Source organism: Triturus cristatus, chromosome 8 (genome assembly GCF_964204655.1).
Source record: "Triturus cristatus chromosome 8, aTriCri1.1, whole genome shotgun sequence".
Lineage (NCBI taxonomy): Eukaryota > Metazoa > Chordata > Amphibia > Caudata > Salamandridae > Triturus > Triturus cristatus.
Genome location: NC_140591.1, coordinates 1563331061 through 1563346354, shown reverse-complemented (window position 1 = coordinate 1563346354; position 15294 = coordinate 1563331061). Strand labels below are relative to the sequence as shown.

The 15294-nt window shown below is 42.9% G+C and overlaps 1 protein-coding gene across 1 annotated transcript; it reads left to right on the top strand.

Annotated features, from left to right (window-relative positions):
* Nucleotides 1–7467: 7467 nt before the first annotated feature.
* LOC146806157 (olfactory receptor 52K1-like) lies at nt 7468–13913 on the top strand. The gene is made up of 2 exons (XM_085623872.1): nt 7468–8401; nt 13792–13913. Exons 1-2 carry the CDS (start codon nt 7468–7470, stop codon nt 13911–13913), a joined length of 1056 nt encoding a protein of 351 aa, XP_085479998.1.
* The last annotated feature ends 1381 nt before the right edge of the window (nt 13914–15294 follow it).

The following is a 15294-nucleotide window of genomic DNA, read 5'->3' as shown; positions in this document are numbered from 1 at the left end:
AGCTTCTCCTCACCACCTTGAGGGTCAAGTGCTTCAGTGGTGTACATGATAATTAGTGCAGGTCCATCAGTAAGGTGGCTCTTGAGTTATGGCTGCACTACTTTGTTGATCTTCTTTATGGGGTTTTAACCGAGTTAGCAATTGCGAGCCCACCTTAGAAGTATTTTCATTACTCATTACAGATAAAGAGACATAGTTAATACAAACACTATGTCAAATACAGTGGGAATGAGTTTACATGGTGAGCTCGGAAAAATGCAATACCAATGGGTTTTACATTGGGAACTCTCTCCAACAAATGAAATGCAAAGTGGTTTTACATCTTGAAATCTATGACAAATATCAAATATGACATGAAGGGGTTTTGCAATCTAAAGTCTGTGACAAGCAGCCTAGGAAATGACAATCCATTGTTTTACACTGGGACATCATCTTGTAAAGTTTATAGAGTTCAGGAGGGGCTACACAGATGTGAATTACATTATTTTCAGAAGTAAAAGCACTGACTGATGATTCATTTATTAAGTGTTATTGTTTGGTTGCTGGTGCTCTGAGATACTAGTGTAGCTCCTCTCTGAGTAAACATTGGACTGCTCCATCTAGCTACCCTGAAGGTCAAGTTTTAAAAGGGTTTATTTGGTGCTCTGTTCTAGTTCAATAATAAGGTGGCCAGAGCCTTGCCTCCACCCCTTTCATTTTTTAAGACCATTGAATTGGGCAGCAGTTGTTTTAAGCCCATCTATGAAGTAGATAATTTGCTTACAACTGACAGAGGCAATGTTAATGCAGACACTGTGTAAAATAAAGTAGGAAAAGGCTGAGCACAATGTAACCTGATGACAAATACAGTAGGAAGGTGTTTTCCATTGCAGACTCTATGACATACACACACAAAAATTATTTTACATTGTGGACTCACTGCCAAATGAAACACAACGAGGGGAGTCATTGTGAACTGTCTGACAAATACAACAAGAAGGGGTTTCAAATTGAAAATTCTGTGATAACAAAATGCTAGACATTGTTGAAGACTGAGAGACCTTTTTGCTCAGATCTGTAGTTCAAAGGGACACAATAGGACTTGCTGGGCATGGATTTACGCACCACCTCCCTGAGTAAGCATTGGAGTGCTATACCTCGCTACCCTGCGGCTCAAATACATAAGGGGTGCCCTCAGTGCTCCGATTCGGTTGAATAGTAAGGTGGCCCTGTAGCTTCACTTTGTCTATTTGCTCATCTTCTGTAGAGGCTTTTGATTGAACATCATGTGTGTTACTTTAACTATGAAGTAAATTCATAACTAATAGCTAATGCATAACCTGTGGCTTATACATTAAGAAGAAGCTATGCATGATGGAAGAATAGCAAGAAATGTAATATTGTGAACGCTCAGACAAATGCAATGGGAAGGGCCTTACTTTGTGATCTCTCTGACAAATACAAGAGAAGGGGGATTTACACTGCGAACTCCATGACAAACAGCATAGGAAGTGACTTTACATCATTTAACACTGAGAAGCCTTGATACACAGGTCTCTAGCTTAGAAGAGGGAAAGAGATTAAGTAGAATACAACCATTAAGTCAACTGATGAACTGGTAAATTAGGTATGATCATGGACATGAAAATGCAGAGCAACTTTAGGTGCTTCTTTTCATAAATAAATGAGAGGCTAGCAACTAATATTTCCTTCTCAGAGGTCAGACGTCAGAGCTCTCTCATCGCTGAGATAAGTACTATTCAAAGCAGCGGCTGCTGTTGATCCATGATCTTTATGAATGTGGCAGGGTAGGGTTGACTATTAGGCTCTCTTCCCCACCTCTCCCTTATGCTCCCTGCTCTCATTATAAGTTGGGTCAAAGTCTGTCTAACATCAACATGACTAAAGTTCCCAAATCCGATAAGATTGTATCTCTTTCTCAAATAAATCTGTACAATGGCTGAGAAAGACTTGTTATGTTATGTTAAGAAATATATAGAGCACATGTTTACTGCAGCTGGAGTGTCCCCGCACTGGGATTAGCTGCTCAAGCTCCACGTAACAGACAGTCTTTTATGGGGAAGATAACTTTGAGTGATTTGGAATATGATAGAGGAAGACAGCAGCAGGCCTTCTTATGATATAGTTATTGTTTTAATTAACATAGATGTGAAGGGGTTTAACTTAAGACATAACAGTCGAAGAGCATTAAATGCTCTGGAAATACATAATCAATGAATGAAAGAATCCCCCATGGGACAGTCCCTCAATTCAACAGACTTGGAAGGAGGTGAGAGTTTGCAACTTTGGTGGAGTTTTAAGAGAAGTTGTGGCCCTTGAAGGCACTTTAGCCTTCAATTCTCTCCAAAATGTGATTGATGTTTATGATCTATCATTGTTTAATTATACAGCACAAACCCCAGGTAAATGATCTCCACAATGACCTCCAACTATGTGTATTTTAACCAGTTTAAATTATCCCAAACAATGGGGCATATTATCAAGACAGGCGATAAAATTATCGCCGCTTTAGTGGCAGAAAACTGCCGCTAAAGCAGCGATAATGGGCTTGATAATATGCTCTATGGAATTCCAATTGAAGCTCAGGTTAGATGTCCTTCACATCTAACATGGGCTTCAATTGGAATTCCATAGAGCATATTATCCAGCCCATTATCGCTGTTTTAGCGGCAGTTTTCTGCCACTAAAGCGGCGATAATTTTATCGCCTGTCTTGATAATATGCCCCTTTATAAGTGCATTGCAAGTAACTGAAGATTGTCATGACCACATAGAGGCACACGTCCAAGCACCATGTTTAAGGCTGAGGAGCTCCAATGTGTTGAAGTAGGTAGAACTTTGACCCTAAAATGACCAGCCAAGAGCTTGCATCAAGACAACTCTCCTTCCTCTTTCTTTGCAGTTGCTGCCAAATAATCTTGTTGGATGTTATTTCCAAATTATTTAATGAAGTTGCACTTACAGAGCTAGGAAATGCCCTAGAGGAATTAAAGTGTATTCCCAGATCACAGCCAGCCTTTTGATCAGAAAAAATAGCAGGTGTATAATACTTCATATGTGCTACATGTTTTTTCACAAGGGCTCTCTTTTCCTTACATTTCTCTATCTGCGTACAAGGAGACAGATTCAAGCTGGTGTTTTTGGATCTTGGAGCAGCCCTAGGTTTTACATTTCTGTTGTACTTTGCCCTTTCTGCAGGGTCCTCTCCAAACTTCTTGCCTACACCCTCCTGTTTTCTGAATCTGTTTCTGTTGATTTTTATGACTCTGTGCACTGTTTCACTGCTAACCAGTGCTAACGTGATTCTGCTTTCTCCCTCAAACATGATGACATTGGCTTACACCCAATTAGCACCTTTAATCTACTTTTAAGTCCATAGTAAATGGGTGCTACATGTATCCAGGGCCTGTACTTTAAATGCTACTAGTGGGCCTGCATTGTGCCACCCACTTGGGTATGCCCAGACGTGGGTCCCGTGCTCACTACGCCACTAGAGTCAAGCTATCCTGGCTGATGACGGCTGATAGCCAGAAACCGGTCCTAGGATGCTTGATTCCAGTCCAGGGAAGACATGGCTTGGCAGTTCGGGCTGAACTGTTCCCATGAGGCACAGGGTCAGACTGATTTGCATATGGCCATGTCTGAACTGAGGTGGCGTAGTGGGAAAAAGAACGATGGATTTAACACAGATCTCTTGACTGGGGGAGAATGTCTGCATTGTCAGCATTCCGTCCATCATTTGTTTGTTGTAACGCTTTTTGCCCTAAGTGGGATGGGTATGCCCAGACGTGGGTCCCATGCTCACTACGCCACTGGAGTCAAGCTATCCTGGCTGATGACGGCTGATAGCCAGAAACCGGTCCTAGGAAGCTTGATTCCGGTCCAGGGAAGACATGGCTTGGCAGTTCGGGCTGGACTGTTCCCATGAGGCACAGGGTCAAGACTGATTTGCATATGGCCATGTCTGAACTGGGGTGGCATAGTGGGCAAAAGAACGATGGATTTAACCCAGATCTCTTGACTGGGGGAGAATGTCTGCATTGTCAGCATTCCGTCCATCATTTGTTTGTTGTAGCGCTTTTCGCCCTAAGTGGGATGGGTATGCCCAGACGTGGGTCCCGTGCTCACTACGCCACTGGAGTCAAGCTATCCTGGCTGATGACGGCTGATAGCCAGAAACCGGTCCTAGGATGCTTGATTCCGGTCCAGGGAAGACATGGCTTGGCAGTTCGGGCAGGACTGTTCCAATGAGGCACAGGGTTAAGACTGATTTGCATATGGCCATGTTTGAACTGGGGTGGCGTAGTGGGCAAAAGAACGATGGATTTAACCCAGATCTCTTGACTGGGGGAGAATGTCTGCATTGTCAGCATTCCGTCCATCATTTGTTTGTTGTAACGCTTTTCGCCCTAAGTGGGATGGGTATGCCCAGATGTGGGTCCCGTGCTCACTACGCCACTGGAGTCAAGCTATCCTGGCTGATGACGGCTGATAGCCAGAAACCGGTCCTAGGATGCTTGATTCCGGTCCAGGGAAGACATGGCTTGGCAGTTCGGGCTGGACTGTTCCCATGAGGCACAGGGTCAAGACTGATTTGCATATGGCCATGTCTGAACTGGGGTGGCGTAGTTGGCAAAAGATCGATGGATTTAAGCCAGATCTCTTGACTGGGGGAGAATGTCTGCATTGTCAGCATTCCGTCCATCATTTGTTTGTTGTAACCCACTTGAGTAGGCTTTTAAACATGTTGCTGGCTTGCCTTAGCAGTCTGTGTGTGCAATTATAAGCCGCCATTTCTGCTGACAACATTATCCTCTTGCAGGAGCAAACATTCCTTTTTAATACATACAATGCACACATATGGTAGGCCCAATACAGCCAGAGAGCAGAATGCAGTGTATGTAAAAAGTTGGACATGTACTTTTAAGGGTGACCTGTTCTGGAAGTGAAAACTCTTAAATTCATTTCTCACTACTGTGTTTACTTATTATACTTAATAAGTATTAACTTTCAATTGTAAGCAGGTGGACGGTTGGAGTTTGGTGTTCAAAGAATTGTATTTAAAGCCTTCTATAATGTTAAAGTCAGTTTTTAAGGTACAACTCTGAAAAGGCCACTTTTAGAAAGTTGACATTTTCTTGACTTTACCATTCGGTGCCTGCAGCCTTTCCCTGGGTCCCGTGACTAGGTGTAGCTGTCAGTTGGTCCTTGTGTATTGGTCCCAGACAGTGAGACAAATTAACAATAGGTGTTGGCAGGATGGGCTACTCTGAATTACGGAGGGGGTGGACCTATCACCTACCTTACTTGCACATTAGAAAGGACAAAGGCCCTGGCTGAGCACACTCAGAAAGGTTTGTCGCTAATCATTTGTGTTCCTAGACAGGATGGGGAGAGGGCAGGGAGGAACGGGAAGCCTGACACCTAACATGGTTGGAAACCTCAAGAATCCTCTCCTACTGGGCTCCAGGTATAAATAATGGACTTGCAGACCCAACTCTTCAGTACACATCTGGACATGGGGAAGACTAGGAAGAAGGACTGCTGTGCTGCTTTGCTGCGAAAAGGATTGCCTCTCTGCTGCCTTGCTGTGCTACACTGAAGCCTGATTTAGAAGGACTGGACTTGCATATTTAACCCAGAACCAACAGAGTGACTCCAAGGACTACTTGGTTAGCCTTCTAATCAGAAGCTTCAGGTTCTGAACAGTCTTCCTACATCTTCAACCCTGCACCTGGACTCTGCCAGCTGGGATTCATGCCCTCCCAAGTGGTGCTACATCAGTCCTGGACCCGTGGAAGTGCACCTGAAGGTGTTCTGCCAGCCCAACTGTTGTACCACCAGAACATTGGAGCTGCTGCTGGCCTCATCGCCTCTCCAAACTCTGCATCGTGATTGCTGCATGATGTGCCATGGTGTAGTACTTTGAATTTCTTCCCGCAGCCCTCTATGAATTGCCACAGTGCAACACGTCTTTGACACAGGCCTTCACATCGCAAGCCCTTCATCGATGGCACCCTTGATGACAGAGCAAAAACAAGGAGATGATGGATGGAGCGCTGAAACTTTTCAGACACTCACCCCCAGTCAGAGATGACAAAGCAGGACTCCGCATCACAAGCTTTAAGGCTTCTTCAGAACCAGACGGTTCAGGATGCATCTCAACGCCGAATTTCGCATCACAAGCCCTCATTGATGGCATCCTTGACCTTGCATTGCAGCTCCAAGGAATCGCCATCTATTGGACGCATCCTTGACGCAAGACTCTACATCCCTCCACAAATATTAACCTTCATTCTGCTGGGAAAGCACCTATGATGTAATTTCATACTATCTACCTCTTTACCCTGCATTTATCTCAACGATTCCAGTCCTCTGCGGATAGAATTGCTTGCAATTGTCTGGGAGCTATTGTCAAGGGATTCAACAAAGTTAAGCTTGGTACTCTTTGTGCTGCTCCCTGCTAAATGACTTTGAAAGAAAGCCTCCAAGCAGGAGTGCAACGCAGGCCACACAGCGCATGCTGAGCAGGGTGCCCCCCAGCCCTTCAAGGGGCCCCCATTCAGCCCAGGACCAATGAATATCTGTGAGATGTGAGAGACTCATGACCCTTATGACATTCTGCAGGGGACAGATGACATTATTTTGCATTACACAATTGACTCCAAGCTCTGAAAACTGCCATCATTTTCATTGGAAATGTGGTAGATGGAGTAAAAAATGCCCTTATTTGGATGGCAACATTCTATTCACAGGTAATGTGCTAAGAGAGAGAGTCCAAGTATTTGGGAGGTGCCAGTTCTGTCACTCTGAATCAAACTCAAAAACGAGAGTTATTGTGTTTAAGGTAATGTTTGGATTTCATAAGTCTGACTTGAGAGTAATGTCTATTGTGTAAAAGTAAACCATGTACTGCTAAGTTGATCATTGACTTGTGAATTTTGAATCTAGAAGTGGAAACTTTATTTCCCAAATCTCAACTACATAGGAAGCTATTTCCTAGGGAACCCTGTTGTGTCTGCCAGGTAGCTTCTGTCAACCTTGTGTGATAAGTCTGGTTTGTATATCTGGGCAAAAATTCAGTTTCCCTAAATTGGCTCAAGATACTCATTGGTGGAGCAAGTTACTGATGTGTAAATAGAATACAAAGGGGCAGGGTTTTAGCCACGAACGGAGAGGGCCTAGAATTTGAGTTAACATAGCTATCTCCTATGATGCTCTGTTGCAGGCCGGGGTAATGCATGTAGAGGTGTGTATGATTAAGGTATTTTAACTCGTTTTTAGGGTCTTCTTTGTCGGTGCATTTTTTTATTTATATTCCTTTTTAGGTACTTTGCTATAAGGAGCAAAACCAGGTAAAGAATCCCTTGGCTGGATATTTTGCAATGCTAATTTCTGTATCATATTATTTTACTTTCAGAATCAGAGATGCCTTGATGGACTTAGACTTTGGAAGCCTGAAACGATCATGACAATGGATAATACCAGCAGCATCCAACCCTTTGTCTTCATCCTGGTGGGTATTCCTGGGCTGGAAGATCATTACTCTTGGATTGCTGTTCCCTTCTGCTTCATGTACATCATTGCTCTGCTGGGCAATTGCATGCTTCTGTTTTTCATCACAATTGAACCTATCCTCCACCAACCCATGTATTATTTCCTCAGTATGTTATGCATTATCGACCTGACGTTATCCTCCACCACCACCCCAAAAACACTGATGATACTTTGGTTTAACTCTGCAGAAATTTATTTTGAGGCCTGCATCACCCAGATGTTCTTCATTCACACATTTGCAGCTATGGAATCAACAATATTGTTGGTCATGGCCTTTGACCGTTATGTTGCCATCTGCAATCCCTTGAGATACACAGCCATACTCACTCCTCCTGTTATCATTAAAATAGGGTGTGCAGCTTTCTTTAGATGTGTGATTTCAACAAGCCCATTGACATATCTTCTTAAAAGGCTGCCATTTTGCAAATCCAATGTTATTTATCACTCCTACTGTGAACACATGGCTATCGCAAAGCTGGCTTGTGCTGATATAACCCTGAACAGCCTCTACGGCATGATTGTGGCATTGTCTGTTGTTCTGGTTGATGTGGTATTAATTTTGGTATCGTACCTTCTAATACTCCGAGCTGTTTTCTGCCTGCCATCAAGGGATGCACGCTTAAAGGCAATTGGCACATGTGGCTCCCATATATGTGCTATCCTAGTGTTTTTTGTCCCTGTGATCATCTCTACGATATTATATAGGTTTGGCAAGAATGTTCCTCTTCACATTCACATTTTGTTAGTGAACTGCTACATGATGGCACCTCCTATGGTAAATCCCATTGTTTACGGTGTCAAAACCAGACAGATTCGTGAGAGAGTGATAAAACAGTTTCACAGACATCCATAGGACACAAGTTAAATGTAGCTACCATCAACAACCTTGATTAATGTACTACAGAGTGTGAGAGGAATTTACAAAGGGGCATGGTCCAGAATACATCATCCCCATGAGAATCAAAGTACTAAAGATATGGCGAACCTGAGTTATAAATATGGATTTTGGAAAGTCTGCAAGTTCACTAAGAAGCAGTCGCTTTAGGATGTGGATCCCTCAGACACCAATACTGGCATGTTTCATCATTGGGTTTCCTACTCGCTCAGAACAGGCATCATGGTTGTCCGAATGGGCTGCTGCTAGTCAAAGCTCTTGTGGAGATTTTTGTTTAAATATAACTTTGGAGAAAGTGTTTGTATTACCTAAAATTATCTGGAGGACAACCAATCAGATATTTATTAAAGTAGCCTTTGGTATGGTTAAAAAGAGAGAATTGTGTACGAATACATCAATTCTTAAATCCTTTGGTCAGCATGTTTCAGTAATACTCTGAAATGTACTCTGGTACATATGTTTTTGACTCTTTTTTACTCTGTTGTGCCCTCTGTTTTGCCTCCATTTTCTCTTTTCGTGTCTTTTGTCTCTGACCTTCTTTCTCTTTGTGCCCTTTACTGTTTGCTCTTTGAAGACCTCACCAATTTCAAATCTGTCGCCCATCTCGAAAGCCATGGAAACCTTGGACTTACCCAATACATATCCAACCCCTCCCACGGTGCCGTACACATTCTGACCCAGTTTTTACTTCTTTCAATGACTTCACAACCACTAATCCAACACCCATCACTTGAAACAACACCCCTTTGTCAGCATCGGAATCAACATACCACACCACGGAAGACCAACCACCACAGGCCCGCACTGCTGCTGCTTGAATGATGTACCAGAGAAATATTGGGCTTCCACCCTTTCCATGGACCACACCAAGCAAACGGAGAACCTACCACTAGGAAGTCTTTGACTGAATCATCGTCTGCACCGACACCCTGTCTCCTGTTAAGCAACGCCAAACAAGAAGAACACAGGGCAGCTGGTTCTCAGAGGAACTCAGGATGGCCATACAATACTGCCAGCAACTGAAAAGCAGATGGAGACTGAGCCAAGATGCTAAGGGCAGAGACATCTTAAATCTGCCCAATACGCTAACTCCAGAAAATCTGGAACACCAAGAGGAAGGCCCTAACAGACCGCATCGACATCAGTTCCAGCAGCAGCAAAGACATCTTCTCTATCATCTAGACTTCACCACACCCACAGCCACCACCAGTAACATCACTCCATCTCAAGAACTGTACAACGCCATCTCAGACTTTTTTTTGCAACAAAAGCACAGCCTTATATGAAAAAATTGACCTTCCCCCTGACCCCAGCAACCTTGCAACCAATCTACCAGTCTAAGAGGAGAAACCATATCAGCAAAGCTCTTGCCTGCATCCTCAACACCTCCATCAAGACAGCCATTTTCCTAGTAGCCCAGAAGAACACAGCTGTCAGCACCCTACTGACGAAGCCTATAGCAGACTCGGCCAGACTCGTGAACTATCGATCGAGCTCCCTCCTGCCCCAGCCAGAAAACATCCTGGAGAAAGCCATCAACAGATGCCCCACCAAACACCTCATCAACCCCCAGCTCCTTGACCCCATGCAGTCAGGATTCAGACCCAACCACAACACAGAGATAGCTGTCTTTACAGAAATAGACAACATCCAGATGATCATAGACAAAGGAGAAACTGTGGCTCACATCCTACTGGATCTCTCTGGCATTTAACACTGTCTACCACCCCATCCTGATTAGACAACTGCACATGCAGGCATTCAGTGACATGCCCTCCAATGGATCTACACATTCCTAACCAGAAGAACTCAAACAGTCGATCTGCTGCCATGCTCCTCTGAAGCCAGAGAACTCATCTGCTGAGCACCTCAAAGCTCCTCACTCAGCCAAACCCTCTTCAACAACTATATAACTTCACTCGCCAATGTCATCTGCGCCCACAACATCAACATCCTCTCCTATGCCAATGACACACAACTTATACTGATCCTCATTGACAAATCCTCCACCACAGGGAACAATTGCACTGCATGCATGGCTGCTGTGGCCTCCTGGATGAAGTCTAACTTTATGAAGATGAACACATAGAAGACAGAAGTGGTCATTTTCTGAAAGCGTACCTCACTGTGGGACTCCAACTAGTGGCCTACTGACCTCAGACCCACACCAACCCCAGCCCACAAGCAAGAAATCTCAGGATGATGATTGATAACAAGCTGGACTTGCCCTCAGAGGTCAACACCATCACCTCTAGACTCTGAGACTACTAAGGAAGATCTATAAGTAGTAACCAAAAAACACCAGGAAGACCATCACCCAGGCCCTAATCACCAGCAGGCTTGGTTATTGGAACTCTCTCTATGCAGGGAACACAAACAGACTGCAGACCATCTAAAACACAGCAGCTGGACTCGTCTTCAACCTCCCATGTCGATCTCACATCACACCACACCAGAGGGAGCTCCACTGACTCCCGATATCTCAAGCAGGCACAATTCAAACTCCTCACCAACACATACAAAGCACTACACAAAAAAGACTCAGTCTACCTAAACAACCACATTCCATCAACCTTCCAGGCACCTCTGCTCAGTCAGACACCTTATAGCAATCGTCCCACGTATACACAAAAGCAAATCCGCAGGTCTATGCTTCTCTTACATCACTCCTAAAACATGGAACAGCCAACTACACATTAGAGCCTACTCGTCTCATCTTGAATTGCCTAAAAAGTTGATGACCTTCCACTTCTATTAATTCCTCCCCCCACTCTCTGAACTAGTATTTGACACTGACAGAATGCTATGCATATACATATAAAATAACATAACAGGTGTGTCATTTATTTAGTTTTCTGTAGTGTGAAGGCTCACCAACAGATCTAAGTCTACCTTTGATACTGCTGCTTTTCTCAAGGATCTTGCCACTTACCTGAACTGTTCAATGGCCACATAAAAACAGACATCATCTTAAAGTCAGAGTCTTTGGATACTACTAGAGTTACAGTGTATTTCTTATTGAGGATTTAATTTGCCCTTTTGCCCCAACCACAGTAGAGGTGTTTTTTTAAGGGGGCATGATTTTAGTTGGTTTTGGCCAAGGGATAGCAATAGCTCAATTTTGGTGCTATTTATGCTCATGAAAATAATAGCTATCCAGGTTTTGATGCTGGGGAGAAAGGCGTAAATGCACATGAACATCTATACAGCCATTTGAATGTGTCGTCAAGCCTACAACCTTGGACGAAGTGGGAAAACAAGCCGGAATGACCAATGGCTCCAAAAGGAGATTTGGGTGAGTGCTTAAATTGATGATGTTGGAGCTGGGAGAACTGGATCTTAGTCACAGTTTTGGTAAAATATCAAGTAATTCTGACCAATGTCTATGGAATGAAAATTTCTATTGGCCGATTCTAAAACTGAACTTTGTAGTATGTTTTGTAGTGCTACAAAACATACTCCAAGTTGCAATTCAGAAAATGTTTGCCAAGTTTTTATGACTCTGCACTCTCCATACTTATTTGTGGAGAGTTCTCTCTCCGGTTGTAGACTCTCTGTGTGCAGAGAATTCGACACAACTACGTATAGGGAGTGAGGAGTTGTAAAACTCTGCACATAGTTTGTGGATTGCAAAAATGAGTAAACTTACCATCAAGTGTAAGTTTACCATTGGGAATCTGACTCTCAGTTTATGGACCATAAAATGAAACTATCAAGTGTGACGATTAGTGCTGTCACAATTACGTGTTACCATCATACCATTCCAGTTGCGGTAATCCTGTCTCTACCGGACCCTTTGCACCGTGTTATTCTGTGTAAAATGCCTGCTGTTCAAAATAATCCTGCTAAAAGTATTTTCTGGAAAATGCTTAGCTGCTCCTTTGGACATACGTCCGTACAGTCGTAAATGCCTTGCTCCGACTGCCTTTCATGCAAAAAGGCATGTTGTCTATTGTCAGTCCTGATATCAGTAGACTCGTGAATGTGTCCTCCTCAAGGGAGTAGACTCATCCAGCCAAAACATGCATTTATCACTGACTCCTAAAGCAGCTCATTGCTGATCAAAGAAGGTAACTATTCCATATACGAGTCTAGAAAGAGAGTGAAGCAAGAAGCTCCAAGAGAAGGTGGTACATCACAATGTATTCAATGATTATCCGTCAAGCTTCTAGTCATGAACTAGCAATCATTACAGAGGCTATGTGCGTCACTCTAGACAAAGACTGTCAAAATCATTGATGATCTCTGTTCTATGCAGACCATGACATGGTAGATCAATTTCCACCACTTCATCATTGGGGAAATTGAATCATATAGATTAAAGGGTTAACAAGGTATACCTGAGGACTTGGCATGTTCACTCTTGCCTATTTAATATCGATGTGCAAGTTGAGCAGGTCCATCTATATTTGGTTGATTTTATTTATAATAAATTCAGAACATCTTCCCTAAAAACAGCATGAAAATAAATACCATTTGATTAAAAGATCATATATTATTAATTAAATATAACACTCAAAAACATGGCTAGCTACATAGAGAAATGACACTCTTTCACAAGCACGAGACTCAAAATAAACAGGCAGATATGTTCATCAGCGTGCCTTAAAATGGAGAGGATGTGGCCTAACGGCTAGGGCGATCAACCTCAAATCTGGGGTACTGGGTTCGAGTCTCGGCAACGACGCTCAACATCCTGTGATTCTGAGCAAATCACTTAGAGTTTATTTACAAGCCCCTTGCGCCGCTGGTGCGGCACTTTTAAAATGGGAAAAAGTGACCCACCGGCAGAGCAGGGGGCTTGTAAATTACAAAAATGAATGTATCCTTGTATAATGCAACTGGTTCTTGTGTAAAGCGCTCTGATATTTGATACCTTCAGGTCAAGTTCATGCTATATAAAACTCTGAAAATAAAATATTTTCAGATATATTTTCCCAAGGACAATGGATTCCCTATCAACCACTGGAAACCCCAATGTCTTGGCTCATGGACATAAAACATAAAATGTACATCATCCCCTTCCTCTGCAACCAAGCTGCCAAATAGAATTAATTGTACAGTGCAGACCTTGGGTGGTATTTCATTCTTTACACAGTAACCATCACCATGAGCCATTGCTCTCTATCCTGTAGACTGTTAAGGTTTGCTGCTGCAAATTTAGTTATTTGGAAAATGCTTTATTAAAATATATAATGTGCAGAACGTACGTTTAGAAATGAAGTTTGAAAATGTGAAAGGTTTTTGTTGTAGGCAACCATACTTAAAACTATAGGCCTGTCACATAGATATGAAGCATGGGTTCTTAACTTGGCATAGTCGAGGATGCCATAAATGAACAAGAAGATATATTAATACTGAAAAGACTTGCTTTTCATATTAAACGCCTGTTGTGCATGATATTTTTCTTCTCTTTGCTGCAGATATTGCAGTTTTGGAAGATACTGTTTAGTAGCCGGTGAATAGACTCTTGTTTGTATTAGATGACTGAGATTGAGGTTCTCACCACAAAAGATGCAGATGACAAGCAGGAGGATTCACAATAAGATGTTTTTGGAAAACAAGAAAGGATGTGCTGCTATATTTAAGAAACACATGGTTAAAAGACAATTGTACTTTGATGAGAAGATGAGGAGTAATCCTCTTTCCAGGAACGTGCTGAAATCTTATTGGTCAACAAGAGGAAGAAAGAATATTAATTTTGCCACATAGAAAACATCGCTATCGCTAGCAGTTGAATCATTTTGATCATTTGCATTCGCATCTGCAGTTAGTAGTTCCCTACATAAGTCTCTCCATGTGCTCATGTCCTCTTCCAATTTCTCGTCTTTCCTGCATTTCTTCATGTGAATCTCCTCCGCAAGTGAACACTCTCGCACATCCTTCAACCTTTTGTCTACTGAGGGGGAGCATTTGCCCATCCATACTTTGGCTATCCTTTGTCTTGCTAATACCAGAGTTACTTACAGTAATTTGTATGCCATCTTACGTTTCTTGGGTCGCGGTACTAGTCCCAGCAGGCAATGCATGGGGGTAGCCTCTACTCAAAGCCCAGTACCTGCCTTCACATACCTGGATCTAAACTGAGGTGTCAAAGTGAGCTAAAGAATGATGATGGATTCAACCCAGATCTGTGACTGGGGGTGAGTGTCTGAAATGTTTCAGTGCTCCGTCCATCATCTCCTTGTGTTTGGTTTGCTCAACCACTCAAAGCCAGTATTGATGTACCTCCACACATCCCCAGGGTAAGTGCAGAAAATCTGATTCCTCCCTATTACATCTAGGACACTCATGTGAGCGATTGGGATCAAAACGAGTCAATCTCACTGGAGTCAGATGCACCTGATGCAGAAAGTTATAATGTATTAGCTTGATACAAGCATTAGAGGATACCGTACGTGTCAGAGTGCATGCTGCCTTCCATGTTTTATCTCCCAAGTGTGCCTGCAGATCTCCATCCCAGCTGATTCGTGCCTTAGTGGAAGGTGCCTGTGAGTCTGCCCTCATGGCCTTATACAACAGTGAGGCCAGTCTGTGCCCACTCCCACAAGTGAGTAATATGTCTAGTGTTTCAGTTGTTTGAGGGGCATTCGGGTATGTAGGCCAGGTTATTCTAACCAGGTCGAAGAGGATCATAATAACTTTAATAATGATATTTGGAAAATAATACCTCAATTAAGAATAAATAACTAAAATATTTGAAAATAAAAGCCTTTAAGTCACACAAACCCTCTTTGTTGACTTAAAAAAAGATATGATAATTGATGACTCTTTAAATTGACATTAACTCCCTACTTCTCAGTCAACATAAAAGACCCATTAACCTGTACATGGGGTTCATGA

Excerpts from the sequence above, each read along its gene's own strand:
- LOC146806157 (XM_085623872.1), top strand. The coding sequence starts at position 7,468 with ATGACAATGGATAATACCAGCAGCATCCAACCCTTTGTCTTCATCCTG. Across the intron at positions 8,402-13,791 it reads GATAAAACAGTTTCACAGAC|AAGAAGATATATTAATACTG; the intron begins ATCCATAGGACA and ends CCATAAATGAAC.